Below are 14,284 nucleotides of genomic sequence, written 5' to 3' on the forward strand. Positions count from 1 at the left end.
ATTACTTCTTTAAAGAATTAAGATTAAGCCGGGCACTGGTGGCTCATGCCTGTAATCCTAGCTACTCAGGAGGCTGAGATCTGAGGATCGTGGTTCAAAGCCAGCCTGGGCATGAAAGTTCGTGAAACTCTTATCTCCAATAAATTGCTCAGAAAACCGAAGTGGCACTGTAGCTCAAGTGGTAGAGCGCTTGCCTTGAGCTGAAGAGTTGAGGGACAGTACTATGGCCCAGAGTTCAAGCCCCACGACAAAAAAAAAAAAAAAAAAAAAAGAATTAAGATTGTAGCCAGGCTTTGGTGGCTCACACCTGTAATCCTAGCTACTCAGGAGGCTGAGATCTGAGAATCACAGTTCAAAGCCAGCCCAGGCAGGAAACTCCCTGAGACTCTTTTATCTCCAATAAACCACTTAGAAAACCTATTGTGGTGCTATGGCTCAAGTGGTAGAGCACTCGCCTTGAGCTGAAGAGCTGATGGACAGTGCCCAGGGCCAGAGTTCAAGGCCCAGGACCCACAAAAAAAATAAATAAACAAAAGACTTAAAAGTGTTAGCTGGGAATGTGGCTTAGTGGCAGAGTACTTGCCTAGTATGCATGAAGCCCTGGGTTTGATTCATAAACAGAAAAGGCTGGAAGTGGCACTGTGGCTCAAGCGGTGGAGTGCTGACCTTGAGCAAAAGAAACTCAGGGACAGTGCCTAGGCCCTCTGAGTTCAAGCCCCAGGACTGGCAAAAAAAAAAAAAAAAAAAAAGACGAAAGAAAAGAAAAAGAATTAAGGTTGCCACTGATCACAGATGTACCCAAGCAGGCATCAAGGAACATATCACTGCTGGAAAATCAGAAGAGTTGCAAATGGCCAGTCTTAGGCACATTCTAGAAGGCATTATGGTCAAATTAACAAAGTAGCAGTGAATCACAGTCTAATGATGATTGAAATCAGCTTTTACATGAAAATAAATACCACCATCAATCTCCAAGTAGTTCCATTCCAATACTTACCAATGAATGCAGTAACATTTGGATTAATTATTCCACTGGGTAAAAGATGGAAATCATATTCCACAGAATCTACAACAACTGTATGGCCAGCATTATTTCCTCCCTGAAATATAAGGGAAAACTAAGTGTGACAGTAAGTAATGTATCTCCTTCCAAATTAACTAATAAAATTAAGGAATACCTGCTAGAATGTCAACATAACTTACAGAAGCCAAATATTCTGCATTGTAAATTGATCCATGAAAGGTTTGGCTTGAAAATACTTTATGTCCATTTGTTAACATGGAAAAGCAAAACCTGAGATAGGTTAGGGAAGCAAGGAGGAAGGATGAGGGAGAGTGCTGGCTATGGTGAGCATGATACATTGTATACAAATATGAACCAGGGAAATGAAACCTCTTATAGAGCTAATTGATGATTTATTAAAAAAAAAAAAAAGAGGCTTGGTTTTGTTAGGTTCTTTCTCCACTGTATTATATTTGCCAGATAACCCTACAAGGACTTAGAAATTGGAGCATTCAAGTTTCTGGAAGGCAATTTAGGAAAAAAAAGTGAAAAAGTTTAAAATTCATTTATTTGTCTGCCTTTGGCAGTAAAGAGAATATATAGTAATCAAATTACTAATGATATTTTAACATATACAAAAATTTCTCTCAAGACAAAACTATATTCATAAATTGCTTTCTTGAATGGCAACTCCTTTATACAACTACTTAAAGATAATACATTTTTAAAATTTTCTCTAAGATAGAAAAAGGTCATCTTTATGGTTACACTAACTTGATTTAAATATTCACTTAATTCTCACCATCCTTAGAGTGTGTCATGAAACTTCATGATCTGAAATCTGTATTTGTACATGGACTTAAATATTAGTTATCCTAATGCTCTAATTTGTACATTAGCCTTATGTCTTTGGCCACCAACAGATCCCTAGAACCTGCTCATATCTGGGTAAGGTCAGGGGATCTTCTTTTCTTAGAGACTTCTGAGCAACATCTTATCAGATAGCTAAGGCCCACCTTGAGCTTACTCTGTAGACCTGCAACGCATCATCCCTGACTCTCTTTCCTGCTGGAATTTCAGGAATATCCTACTACATCTGGCTTATTGGGGAATCTTTACTGTTCAGAATCACAGCATAAGGCTATGGTGAATTTTCCATTCTTCAAAGATTTTGTCTACATAGTCAATAAAATTTAAGTGCCAAATTATAAAAATTATGTTCAGAGAAGACTAAGTGACCAGATAATTTTCCTTTTAGGTTAAAAAAGCACAGAAGAAAACACAAGTTAAGTGATGCTGAAACTTATATATCATATTAGCAAGCCATTGCAAGTAAACAATAAACTAGAAGTACACAAGTAAGAAATACCACTCAAAATTATATTTCTTGCTGTCACTTTTCATTAAATCATCACCAATCCTGAGTACACAATAATGCTGGGAAACTAAGTCCCAACAAAAACACTTCAAGAAGTAAATATTTATCTACACTGATTTTCACAGTTGTATGTCCTGAAACAGGACCCTGCAGAAGGGTCCTGAGGTGGAACAGCTATACATATGGAATTTCTTGATAAGGTAATCATACATATAAGCTTTTAGTACAGTCGTATTTCATAAAATGAAACAAATGATGATTCACATTTGAAGTATATGCCCGGCGCTGGTGGCTCACGCCTGTAATCCTAGCTACTCAAGAGGCTGAGATCTGAGGATCCCAGTTCAAAGCCAGCCAGGGCAGGAAACTCCATGACACTCTTATCTCCAATAAACCACTAGAAAACTGGAAGTGGCGCTGTGGCTCAAGCAATAGAGCGGAGTTGAAGAGCTGAGAGACAGGGCCCAAGCCCAGAGTTCAAGCCCCACGACCAACAACAACAACAACAACAAAATTTAAGTATCTAGTTAGATGTTAACCTAAAATATTACAGTCTGTATAGGATAGGCACAATTCACCCACAAATTTGGACAATTGTCATCAAATGCATTAAACTGTCAGAGGGAAAGATCACGTATGTTAGGAGATAGCAAAACAAAGTTTTCTGTAGAATATGCAATTCATTCTCAGAGCTCAGACACTTGCCCTCAGATGCACTGAACTGCCAGGGGGGAGGTCATATATGCTAGAAGAGAGCAAAGCAAAGCTTTCCAATATGCCAGATGCCCAGCAGAAAACCAAGCTGCCCGTTTGGCCGCTGAATGCCAGGAGCAACCTTGCTGCTGGCCACACTCACTTCCACCAAACAAATCCCACACATGACTCACAAAATAAATTCACTGCAACACAGTGTGGCTATAGCTGGTTTTCTGACTTCACATCTTATTGAAGTGCTGACTGAATACAAACACATCATTAGTATTACATGCTACAATCTTAGTAATATTTTATGTTGTCAAGGACAGTACCTTAAAATAGCATTTGCAGGACATGATAGTTCTTAGTCACTTTGTAATTGTTCAGTTTACATACTCATTTCCTCCTAATTTAATGTTAAATTGAAGGCAGTTATTTTGCATTTTATTTCCATACTCCATAGAACCAATTCTACACAAAAAAAAACTCAAATAGAAAAATTATTGATATGTGTTAGAGTAATTATGAAGTTCCACGGGTACTGGAGAAGTTTATGGGAAAAAGTCTGTAAGGAAATAAAATCAGTCTGCAAAACTCCCAACTTTGCTATAAGGCCTTTCTTGTCCTTCCCCCAAACCACTCCCTCTTCAAACCTCAAACCCTGCAGAACAGTCCAGAGATACAAGATTATCCCTTACTGAAGGAAGGGGTGACATTGACCAAGAAGCACTGTACTCATAACATGACTGATGAAAGTACAACCCCTTTGTTCAACTACTTAAGGACAACAACAATAATAACAAAGAAAACAAAAGCACATCTAGCCACAGTGTCAAGTGTTAAGGGTTGAGGGTTTCATGCACAGGGCCCAGAGCCATCACTCAGGCTACGTAGGCCACTAAAACCGAGGGTCTTCTCTGTCCTGTGTGTTCTGAATACATGACCACTGTAATCATAGAGCTCAAAGGAACTCCAATCAGAGGTCAGAGTCACCACTGTGGATTACTGCAGCCCCTTGCCCTGAACTACGAGGCAACAAAAGGGTGTTATTTCTTGTCTAGAGTGTTCAAGCTCTTAAGAAGCTAACATTCTTCCGAGTCATTGCTCATTATCAATGCTGCTTTCTGGATCTTTCCCTTTCAAGATGAAACATTTCACTATTCACCAAAACTAATACATTTGTCAAATTACACCAATAAAGTACTTATAAGTTAACTGCTCTTTTTTGAAAGTGTTCATATAATTGCAATGTTTGTGAATCTAAAGTAGACCAGGTTACTACCAGTACATTGATCAAATCATTAGATAGGGTAGAGAAAAATAAAGGTATTTAAACTCCTTTTTAGCAAAGACAAGTGGATGATCAGCTACCTTTGAAAGGTATAAAGATACCTAGTTCCCTTTACTTATATCATTATATCACAAATGATGACAGCCTCAGTATTTTGAAACAACTCACTGACAGGTGAAGAGGTCTTGCCTTAGAGGAGCTTAGGTTTCTAATGAAGATGCTTTAGACTCTTGGGTACAAACTTAAACATCACATACACACTCACTAAACCATGTCACAGATAGGAGAATGGAGACATGTAAGGGGAGGAAAGTAAAAACGAATGATGTTATGAAGTTCTTTGTAAATGCTTTATAAAACTTTACCTAAGGAGCTATGGCTCAGGTGGTAGAGGACTAGCGGAGAACAAAGCTTGGGCACAGCACCTAGGCCCCAGAACTGTACACACAAAAAGAATTCCTTCAACTAGAAAATAAAGATATTTTCTTAAAAACATGATGAACTTGAACTGGAGATCAAAAGTCAAAGATAAAGGTTTTATGATTTAAAGGATTTTAAAAGCTAGACGTAAAAACCCTACTTCTGGCCGGGTGCTGGTGGCTCACACCTGCAATCCTAGCTACTCAAGAGTCTGAGATCTGAGGATTGTGATTCAAAGCCAGCCCAGACTTGGGCAGGAAAGTCCATGAGACTCTTATCTCCAATAAACCACTAGAAAACCAGAAGTGGCACTGTGGCTCAAGCAGTAGAGCGCTCGCCTTGAGCTGAAGGACAGGGCCTAGGCCCAGAACACACACACCCCTCTTCCGGAAACCACACACACACACACACACACACACACACTCTCTCTCTCTCTCTCTCTCTCTCTCTCTCTCTCTCTCTCTCTCTCTCTCTCTCTCTCTCTCTCTCTCTCTCTCTCTCTCTCTCTCTCTCTCTCTCTCTCTCTCTCGGAAACTTCATAGGGCATCATGTGGCTCAAGCAGTAGAGCGCTCGCCTTGAGCTGAAGGACAGGGCCTAGGCCCAGAACACACACACACACCCCTCTTCCAGAACCCCCCCCCACACCCTCTTCCGGAAACTTCATAGGGCAACACACACACACACACACACACACACACACACACACACACACACACACACACACACACACACACACACACACACACACACACACACACACACACACACACACACACACACACACACACACACACACACACACACACACACCCTCTTCCGGAAACTTCATAGGGCATCATGTTTTTTAAGAAATTTGATTATACTGAATTAAATATCGTCCCTCATTCTCATGGCGCCAGAGCAGACTTGCTACCCCCTTTCCTTCACTATTCCTTTCACTGCTGTCTCCAGGTAAGACGAAGGACTTTAACATATCTTTTCCAATAAAGGAATTCAAATAATCACTTATCTTTTATGTCAAAACCTGACATTTCCCAAGAGATAATATAGTTAAATTTGTATCCAATTATAGTAACCTATTATGTACCTACCAATTTACTGGATCACTCAAGATCTGTTCTAGGCAGTTATTTCTAGATACCTGAATCTATCCAACCAACCCAACCCACTCATTCCTGCCAAACTGAGAATCAGAACAAAATTGCGTTAGACACCACTAAGATTGTTGTGCATCACTTAAAAACTCATGCTTCTGGAAGTGATGATAGCCAGGCACCAGTGGCTTAGGTCAGTAACCCAAGCTACTAGAGACAAAAGGACCATACACAGTTAAAGGCCAACCTAGACAGAAAAGTTCCCTAGACTCCATCTCCAAAGTAACTAGCAAAAGCAAGCCTAGAGGTGTGCTTTAGTGGTAAAGTATCTTCCTATCAGGCAAGAAGAGGTCTCAGGGAGGGAAAGGATGATGGAATGTTAATATTTAGTAGCCATTTTCCTTTTTTATTTTGTTGCCAGTCCTGGGGCTTGAACTCAGGGCATGGCATTATCTGAACGCTTTTAGCTCAAGGCTAGAGCTCTATCACTTGAACCACAGCTCTACTTCCAGCTTTATTTTGGTAATTAACTAGAGAGAAGGATCTCAGACTTTCCCGCTTGGGCTGGCTTTGAACCATGATACTCAGATCTCAGGCCTCCTTGTATAGCTAGGATTGTAGGCATTAGCCACCGGTGCCTGGTTCATTTTATTTTTGTGGTAAGTTTTCATATACAGCAAGCAGTAGGATGTACTTTACAATTTTAATTCATACTTTGTATTACTTTAAAACCATGGGGGAATGGGGCTGGGAATGGGGCTTAGTTGTAGAGTGCTTGCCTAGCATGCATGAAGCCCTGGGTGTGATTCCTCCCTCAGTACCACATAAGCCAAAAGCGGGGGCTGTGGCTCAAGTGGTAGAGTGGTAGCCTTGATCAAAAAAAGCTCAGGACAGTACCTAGGCCTGGAGTTTAAACCCCAGGACTGGGGGGGGGGGGGGGGGGAGGAGAAGGGGAGATACGGACAGACCACAAAGAAAGGGATTACTACTCTAGGATTTCCAGCTCTTGAGCCAGTGAATGTTTGCTGTCTTGTCACCAAGACCACCAAACTCTTTCTCCAAGAATAAAGAAGCCCTTTCTTAAAGCCTGGTACAAACAACCACAGTTAAAATGTCTATAGTTGCTAGTCAACAAAATAGAAGAAACACAGGTATTTTTACTTTGAGAGGATTTGGAGAAATATCGCTAGATTTCCTAAGGAAACAACTTTTGTGTGGCCTGAAAAGGGCCTCTTGTTTCCACTTTGGAACCCTTGAAAAACCTGTCCTAGCACCATTCTCCAGCCCTGCCTTGTCAGCACTTGTTTACGTCCACTGGACTGTGGGCCCAGTATGTACTTGATGCTCCTGTAGGTCTCTGGTCTTAAAGGTCATTAATCTGAATGCCATCGGTAGTCATTGCCCTTTATTCCAAGGCCTACATACTGACATAAGGATCTATAGGAAGCTATAAATGCCTCCACGTAAGTCCAGAATCTGAAAGACACAGGCCTTACGGTGAAAATGCCTTAAACTCTGCAAATATTCCTTCCAGACAGGCATTCTGGTGGAAAATGACTAGTTTATGTTAGATTTGTCTTTTTAAAACTACATTTCAATATCTCATATTGAGAAAAAAATATTTTATCCTTTTACTTTTAGAATATGGATACATCATTGTATATCACTTTTGGGAAATGATGCTTAGGTTCTGGAGAAATAAAACTTAAGTTCATTGCTTGAATATGACAAAAATCAATGTATATGGAAGTGGCGCTGTAGCTCAAGTGGTAGAGCGCTCGCCTTGAGCTGAAGAGCTGAGGGACAGTGCCCAGGCCCAGAGTTCAAGCCCCACGACCGACAAGAAAAATAAAAAACAAACAAAAAAAAACATAATTTAAAAAAAAAATCAATGTATATGTCCTCCAACAGAGGACGTATTTCCACTTAATAAACTTGAAACATCTGTACCAAGAGAGCCAAGCTAATAATGCCTTTCCTTAGACCTGACTTTCTTCTCCTTTCCATACAGAGTCATTATAGCAGTTGAACATTCCAGTTTTCAACTTTACAACTAAGGATAACTTCAGTAAGCAGATGCCAAGTTATTCACATGAATCACAAGACAAGCTTCTATCTATTCCTCAGCTACTCATGACTAAGGAGTCTAGTAAGAATTATATAAGGCCCAAGGATTACATAAGGAAGATTATATACCAGATAAGGAAGTAGTTTACAAGTGAGGAAGTCAGCTAACAGGTCAGATCATTTACTCTCTCCATTACCTTCAACTAACATTCCAATGTCAAACCTGGCTCCTTCTCAATCACATTGTAGACTTTCCAAAGGCATCAGATCAGAAGGGTGGAAGACCTCCCTTAAGACAGTCTTGGTGGGACCGGGAAAGTGGCTCAGTGTAAGAGTGCTTGCCTCGCATGCATGAGGCCCTGGGTTCGATTCCTCAGCACCACATAAGCAGAAAAAAAAGCTGGAAGTGGCGCTGTGGCTCAAGTGGTAGGGTTTTAGCCTTGAGCTGAAGAGCTGAGAGACAGTGCCCAGGCCCAGAGTTCAGGCATCACGACCACCAAAAAAAAAAGTCTCACAGGGAAGGGGCTGGGAAGGTAGCTCAGTGGTAGAGCACTTTCCTTGCATGCAAGAGTCCCTGGGTTCAATTCCTCAGCGCCAGGTAAGCAGAAAAAGCCAGAAGTGGCGCTGTGGCTCAAGTGGCAGAGCGCTAGCCTTCAGCTGAAGAACTCAGGCCCCACAACTGACACACACACACACACACACACACACACACACACACACAAAGACATTCTTGGTAACATAGTAACACGGCTTGTCTACAAACCAACATCAATCCACTTTCAAGGAAACATTATAAGTGAGGGTGTTTTGGAATGAATGCTACAAATGGCTACACTGCTCAATCCGCAGAACCCACATAGCTCACCCTCTGCTTAAGGGCTACTGTTTCTAAGTACAGGGGATGTCAAGGACAAAGAGACAAACAGCCTCAACCTCTCCTACCCAACTAGAGTTAGGCATGCTTCTGAGTCTTCCCTGGAAAAGAAGAAGCAGGTGAAGACCGGTCTGAACAGTTCCTACAGCAGTAGGGGCAGGGTTCAATCAGGGTTCAGTCATTAAGTGTGTGCTGCCACACAGGTGGTAAGGGTTCAATCGTTAAGTGTGTGGTAAGGTGTTCTAGCTGATGGCTCAGGGATGTGAATTTCCGCATTCAGGCACAAAAAGACAAGAAAATGAAGAAGGAAAAAGAAAAATAAGAAAAACCAAGTGAATTTGGAGGCCATTTGCATTTCCCTTTCACAGAGCTGCCTGTAATTTGTTTCACAGTGCTTAAATGACATTCAGCTGAAGGTAGAAAGCTTCCGGTCCCGGGGGCCTGGACACGAACTCGCGGGGCACCCTCGGGGGGCCTCGTCACGTGGCCCACGCACGCGTCCTCCACCCGGGCGCTGGGCCGGGGGGAGCCTTTTCCCAAGGCCTCGCGCGAGGCCGCCTCAAAGGAAGCGACACACACACAAGTCGCACCCCGAAAACCACGTGTCTGCGGGAGGAAGTGCCTCCGCGCTCCATTTCCCGAAAGTGAACTTTCTAATGGAACCGGCAGCGACACCGCTCAATGTCCAATTTGGTGCCCGGGAACCGACGTGCGGCTCCTCGGGGACCGAGCCCGTCCCCCACGACTCGGCGGGCCCACGGGATCGCGGAGCCCCGCGGGGGGTTCGGATGTCAACAGGCCCGGCGGCGGGGGAGGCCCGCAGGTGGAGGGGCGGCGAGCCCGCACGCCGGGGCGTGGCCCGAGCCCGCCCGCCCGCCCGCCCGCCCTCCCTCCCGCCCGCCCTCCCTCCCGCCACCGCCACCGCCGCCCCCCGCAGGATGCGGGGCCTCCGGGCCTCCGGCACCCCGTGCTCCGGCCACGCCCCGGGCGGCGAGCAGGCCCCGGGCGGTGCGCTCGGCTCCAGGTCCGGACCGCGCCCCACCGCGCCCGGGCGGAGCCGCCCGCGCCCGCCCCGGAGTCCGCGCCCGCCCGCCGCCTCCCGGGGCGCCGCCGCCCGCGCCCGGGACGCCCAAGGTGACACCGGGCGGCCGGCGGCCCGCGCGGCCCGGCGCCTGGGCGCCTCACCTGGCAGCGGCACACGATGTCGGCGTCCTGCGCCAGCAGGTCCACCACCTTCCCCTTGCCCTCGTCGCCCCACTGCGCGCCCAGCACCACCGTCACCCGGTTGCCCGCGCGCCGCGCCGCCGCCGGGCGGCCGCAGTCGCCGTTCGGCAGGAAGGACGCCGCGGGGTTGGCGCTGGCGAGCGACATGGCCCCGGTGCGCTAGAGCTGAGGCGGAAGCGGGCGCGGCCACCGAGAGCGCGCGGGCCGGACTGCGCGGCGCCCGCCAGCCACATGCAGGGGAAGAACCCGAGGCCGGCCCCGCCCCGCGGCGCGGCGGGGGCGGCCCGGGCCCGGCGGGATCCACACCGCCCCGCGCAGGCCGCTCCCGGCAGCGCCGCCCGCAGGCCCAGGCCCCGGACGCCTCAACGGCCGCCGCCGCCGCCCGCGGCGAGGCCACGCCCCCTCCCCTGGCGCGAACCCCGCCTCCGGGCACGCCCCGCCCACCCGCCTTTAAACCCGGGAGGCGCGGGCGGATGTGGGGGGCGTGAGGGACTACAACTCCCGGCGTGCACCGCTCTGCGCGCGGCGGCGCCGCGGTGCTTCGAAGCGGGCTGTCTGCAGGTTTCCGCCCCTGAAAAGAATCCTTGCGTTGGGTGTTTGATTTATTCAGGAGCCCGACCGCGTGTACAGAATACTAGCAGAAGTGCTTCAGAACCTCCCGAGTTTAGAATTGAAAATGAAAGGTCTGGAACTAGGATCAGAGCCGGTGACGGGCATTAGAAGGGCAAAGTTAAGGGTGAAACGACACAGGACGAGGACACTAGAATATAAGGGGCTAATCCTTGTCATCCCACTCCCAGCGAGGCTCAGGCAGGAGGGGAACAGGGCCGCTCCCTGTGGCGTGTAGGTTCTGTGGGTCACTTGCTCTCATTGGTGCCGTTATTAATCCTATTGCGTGTGCTGGTGGTGGGGCTTCCACTCGGGGCCTGGGCGCTGTCCCTGAGCTTCTTGCTCAAGGCTGACACTACTACCACATGAGCCGCAGCTCCATGCGGACTTTCCTACCCAGCTGGCTTTGAGCCACCGTCTTGAGACCTCAGCTTCCTGAGTAGCTAGTCATCAGCACCCAGCTTCACTTGGTGGTTTTTGTTGTTTTGTTTTTCTGCCAGTCCTGGGGCTTGAACGCAGGGCCTGGGCACTCTCCCTGAGCTGCTTTTGCTCAAGGCTAGCGCTCTACCACTTGAGCCACAGCACCACTTTTTGCTTATGTGGTGCTGAGGAATCGAATCCAGGGCCTCAGGCATGCAAGGCAAGCCCTCTACCACTGAGCCACCTTCCCAGCCCATAAGGTTTTGTCTTAAACTAGTTTATTTTCAAGATGGAATTACAGCATACCCCAAACTGTTCAAGAAATAGCTGAGAGTGTGGAAATATTTTAAGATTACCTGTGAACTTTTCACCTTTGTATCTGTTTTACCCTATTCTGACTAGCCAATTCTGAGCAGATTGTGAACCTGAGCTCAGCCAGTCTGAGCAGAGGGGCAGCACCTGCTGCTAGGGGTAAACACCTGAGCTGACGGCCTGCTCTGTGTGCTGGCTTGCCAGACTTTGGGTTGATGGAACAGAAGACAAGTTTGCCTGGCCGAGACAAATCTTCGTTTTCGCGTCTATCATTGTGACTGCGGAGGTACTTGGGAGAGCATTATTTGTGAGCATGGTTAATTGCAGATAATCTCATGAACTTTCCAGCCTCCTGAGTCTAGGACTACAGGCGGGCCTACCAGACCTGGCTTGCCCTAGTTATTTTCGAGTTAGAAATGAGTGGTAAAAAGTGACGATAGCTGACGTGATGAGGGCTGGCCCGTGAGCTCGAGGTTTCCTTTTTGTTTGAACACCAGAGGTCACTTTTTAGGCTTTTTCTGGCAATACAATGTAAGCTACATCTACCGTGCCTGTGTGTGCACACTCGCGGGGCGTACGCGGTGCCCGTGTATTTTCACGGCCTCGCGGGGCGTGCGCCGTGCCCGTGTGTGCACACCCGCGGGGCGTGCGCCGTGCCCGTGCTTGCACACTCGCGGGGCGTGCGCCGTGCCCGCGTGTGCACACTCGCGGGGCGTGCGCCGTGCCCGTGTATTTTCACGGCCTCGCGGGGCGTGCGCCGTGCCCGTGTGTGCACACCCGCGGGGCGTGCGCTGTGCCCGTGCTTGCACACTCGCGGGGCGTGCGCCGTGCCCGTGTGTGCACACCCGCGGGGCGTGCGCCGTGCCCGTGTGTGCATGGCCTCGCGGATGCGCGCTGCGCCGGGTTTTGGAAGCGGTTTTGCTCTCTCGTCCCCACAGCCGGGTTCGAACTTTCCTCCCTCCCCTCCCCTCCCTCCTACCCCGGGGCGCGCGCCCGCGGAGAGTGGGGGGGACGCACGGGGGACACGCGTGCCGATGGAGAAGGGGAAGGGACGCGCGTGCGTGGAGAAGACGCGTGCCAGGAGAGGACACGTGTCCGAGGCGGGAGAACACACGTGCACGGAGAGGACGCGCGTGCCCGACGAGGGAGGCGCGCCTGGTGAGGGCGGCGCGTGCGCGGCGCGGGCGCGGGCCCGGGCGGCGGGCTGGGCTGTTGGGCGGCCGGCGCCATGTCTGCCGGGGCCGTGGCGGCGCTGCTGTGGTGGCTGAGCTGCTGCGGCTCGGCCTTGTGGAGGTAGGGCGCCCCGGCTCCCGGCTCCCGGCGCCCCGCGCCCCGATCCCCGCGTGCGTGGAGGCCGCCCGCGGCCGGACCGCGGAGGAGACGTCAAACGACCTAAAACAGAGATGCCGGGGAGGGTGTGGGCGATGGCGGAGCCGGCCTGCGACCCCAGTGTGTGTGTGAGCACCAGCGACCCCAGACGCACCCGCGCCGGCCAGCCTGGGCCGCGCTGGTCCCGGCGTCCAGGCCGCGCCGGATGCCCGCCCCGCGTGGGAATGGCGCCGCGCCGTGGCCGCGTGCTGCATTTAACCCGGCACCAGCTGCAGCCAGCCCGGGCAGGGAAGGCCTTGAAACCTCTAGCTCCAATTGAGCACCATCACCAAAGGGGGGCGGGGGGGGGGGGAGCCCGCTGGCAGTGGAGGGGGGGGCTGGCAGTGGAGCTGTGGCTCAAGTGGTAGAACACCAGCCTTGAGTCCAAAAAAAGGCTTAGGAACAATGCCCAGGCCCTGAGTTCAAGCCCCAGAACCTGCACTGAGAGAGATGAAGATTGGGGGGACTCCGGAGGGGGTTTCCTTAGATAATAGTTCAAGATGATCATGGACTCTGAAATCTTCAGGGTTCTGAGTAATAAAAACGAGTTCTTTCTAATCTTATTAATTTTCATGTTAACTTAGGTTATAAATGAAAGAACCAGAGACAATATCTTCAACGGTCTACTTCCTATGTCACTTAGTAACTTACTGTAGTGAGCCAACCCTAACACAGTACAGGGAGGGAGGGGTCCCCTTCCCAGGAAGTGGGGTACCAGCCACACAGTCCCTTTCCTTTGGAGGAGAGCACACTGTTAATATTTCCATATTTGCCCTTTTCTCTGCAGGTATTCCTGTAACAGCCCAGACTATCGCATTTTTAGCACCAGAAGTGCTGTAAGTGTTGAATGAGCAAATCTATGAAACAGCGGGCATTATAATCATTTATAATCTAAAAAGAAAATCAGTATATCTATGTACGTTTACAGATGTTAGAGAGTGAAAGCGGGATCCAACTCCAGCTGATTAGAGGGCAGGAGATGTTAGAAAATGGGCCAGGACTTGTCAGAAGGGGGAAAGAAGGGAACCAGGAAGTAGCTCTAGAAATAAAAGCAATAAAGTCCTGCTGATTGACAGTGATAGGTAAATAATGGCATCTGAATTTAAAGTGGCTTTTCGCCTGGTCCCCAGACCTCCCTGAGTACCAGTCTCCAGGAGACTGGTAGATGATTGTTGGAAGTAGAATGGGACATGCGTTTGGCCTGGGATGTGACGCAGTGGTAGAGCATGGTCTTCTTGTGTGTGAGGCCTGCATCAATCCTTAGCATCAACTGAAGAAAAAGTTTTAAAAGCTTATCAACTTTGGGCTGGAAAGGTGGCTCAGTGGTAGAGTGCTTGCCTCACATGCATAAGGCCCTGGGTTCTATGCTTCAGCAACACATAAACAGAAAAAGCCAGAAGTGGCGCTGTGGCTCACATGAAAAAACAGCTCAAGGGTGGGGGGAGGGGGGAGGCTGGGAAGGGAGGTGAAGGGTAAACAAAGGAGGAGGCTGCAATGCTTGGTAAGAAATGTATGCATTATCCTGCC

General features: G+C 48.7%; 2 protein-coding genes across 9 annotated transcripts in view; one reads left to right on the forward strand and one right to left on the reverse strand.

Annotated features, from left to right (window-relative positions):
• LOC138827576 (adenylosuccinate synthetase isozyme 2) overlaps positions 1-10,271 on the reverse strand; it is a 37,970-nt gene extending 27,699 nt beyond the window's left edge. For 2 of the 3 annotated variants that reach the window (XM_070023160.1, XM_070023159.1), the window contains exons 1-2: positions 10,010-10,271; positions 998-1,100 (exon numbers count right to left, since the gene is read on the reverse strand). In XM_070023160.1, the coding sequence (XP_069879261.1) occupies positions 998-1,100; positions 10,010-10,195 (289 nt within the window). In that variant the 5' untranslated portion in view covers positions 10,196-10,271. The remainder of the gene's footprint in view (positions 1-997; positions 1,101-10,009) is intronic. The other variant, XM_070023161.1, reaches the window with a different exon arrangement.
• Positions 10,272-12,485: 2,214 nt separating this feature from the next.
• Positions 12,486-14,284, forward strand: part of Catspere (catsper channel auxiliary subunit epsilon) — a 74,806-nt gene continuing 73,007 nt past the window's right edge. For 4 of the 6 annotated variants that reach the window (XM_070023166.1, XM_070023168.1, XM_070023169.1 and 1 more), the window contains exons 1-2: positions 12,616-12,682; positions 13,545-13,593. In XM_070023166.1, coding sequence (XP_069879267.1) covers positions 12,618-12,682; positions 13,545-13,593 — 114 coding nt within the window. In that variant the 5' untranslated portion in view covers positions 12,616-12,617. The other 2 variants (XM_070023173.1, XM_070023172.1) reach the window with 2 other exon arrangements.

This window comes from Dipodomys merriami, unplaced genomic scaffold (assembly GCF_024711535.1).
Source record: "Dipodomys merriami isolate MVZ:Mamm:240054 unplaced genomic scaffold, mDipMer1.0.p SCAF_158, whole genome shotgun sequence".
In the NCBI taxonomy this organism is placed as follows: domain Eukaryota; kingdom Metazoa; phylum Chordata; class Mammalia; order Rodentia; family Heteromyidae; genus Dipodomys; species Dipodomys merriami.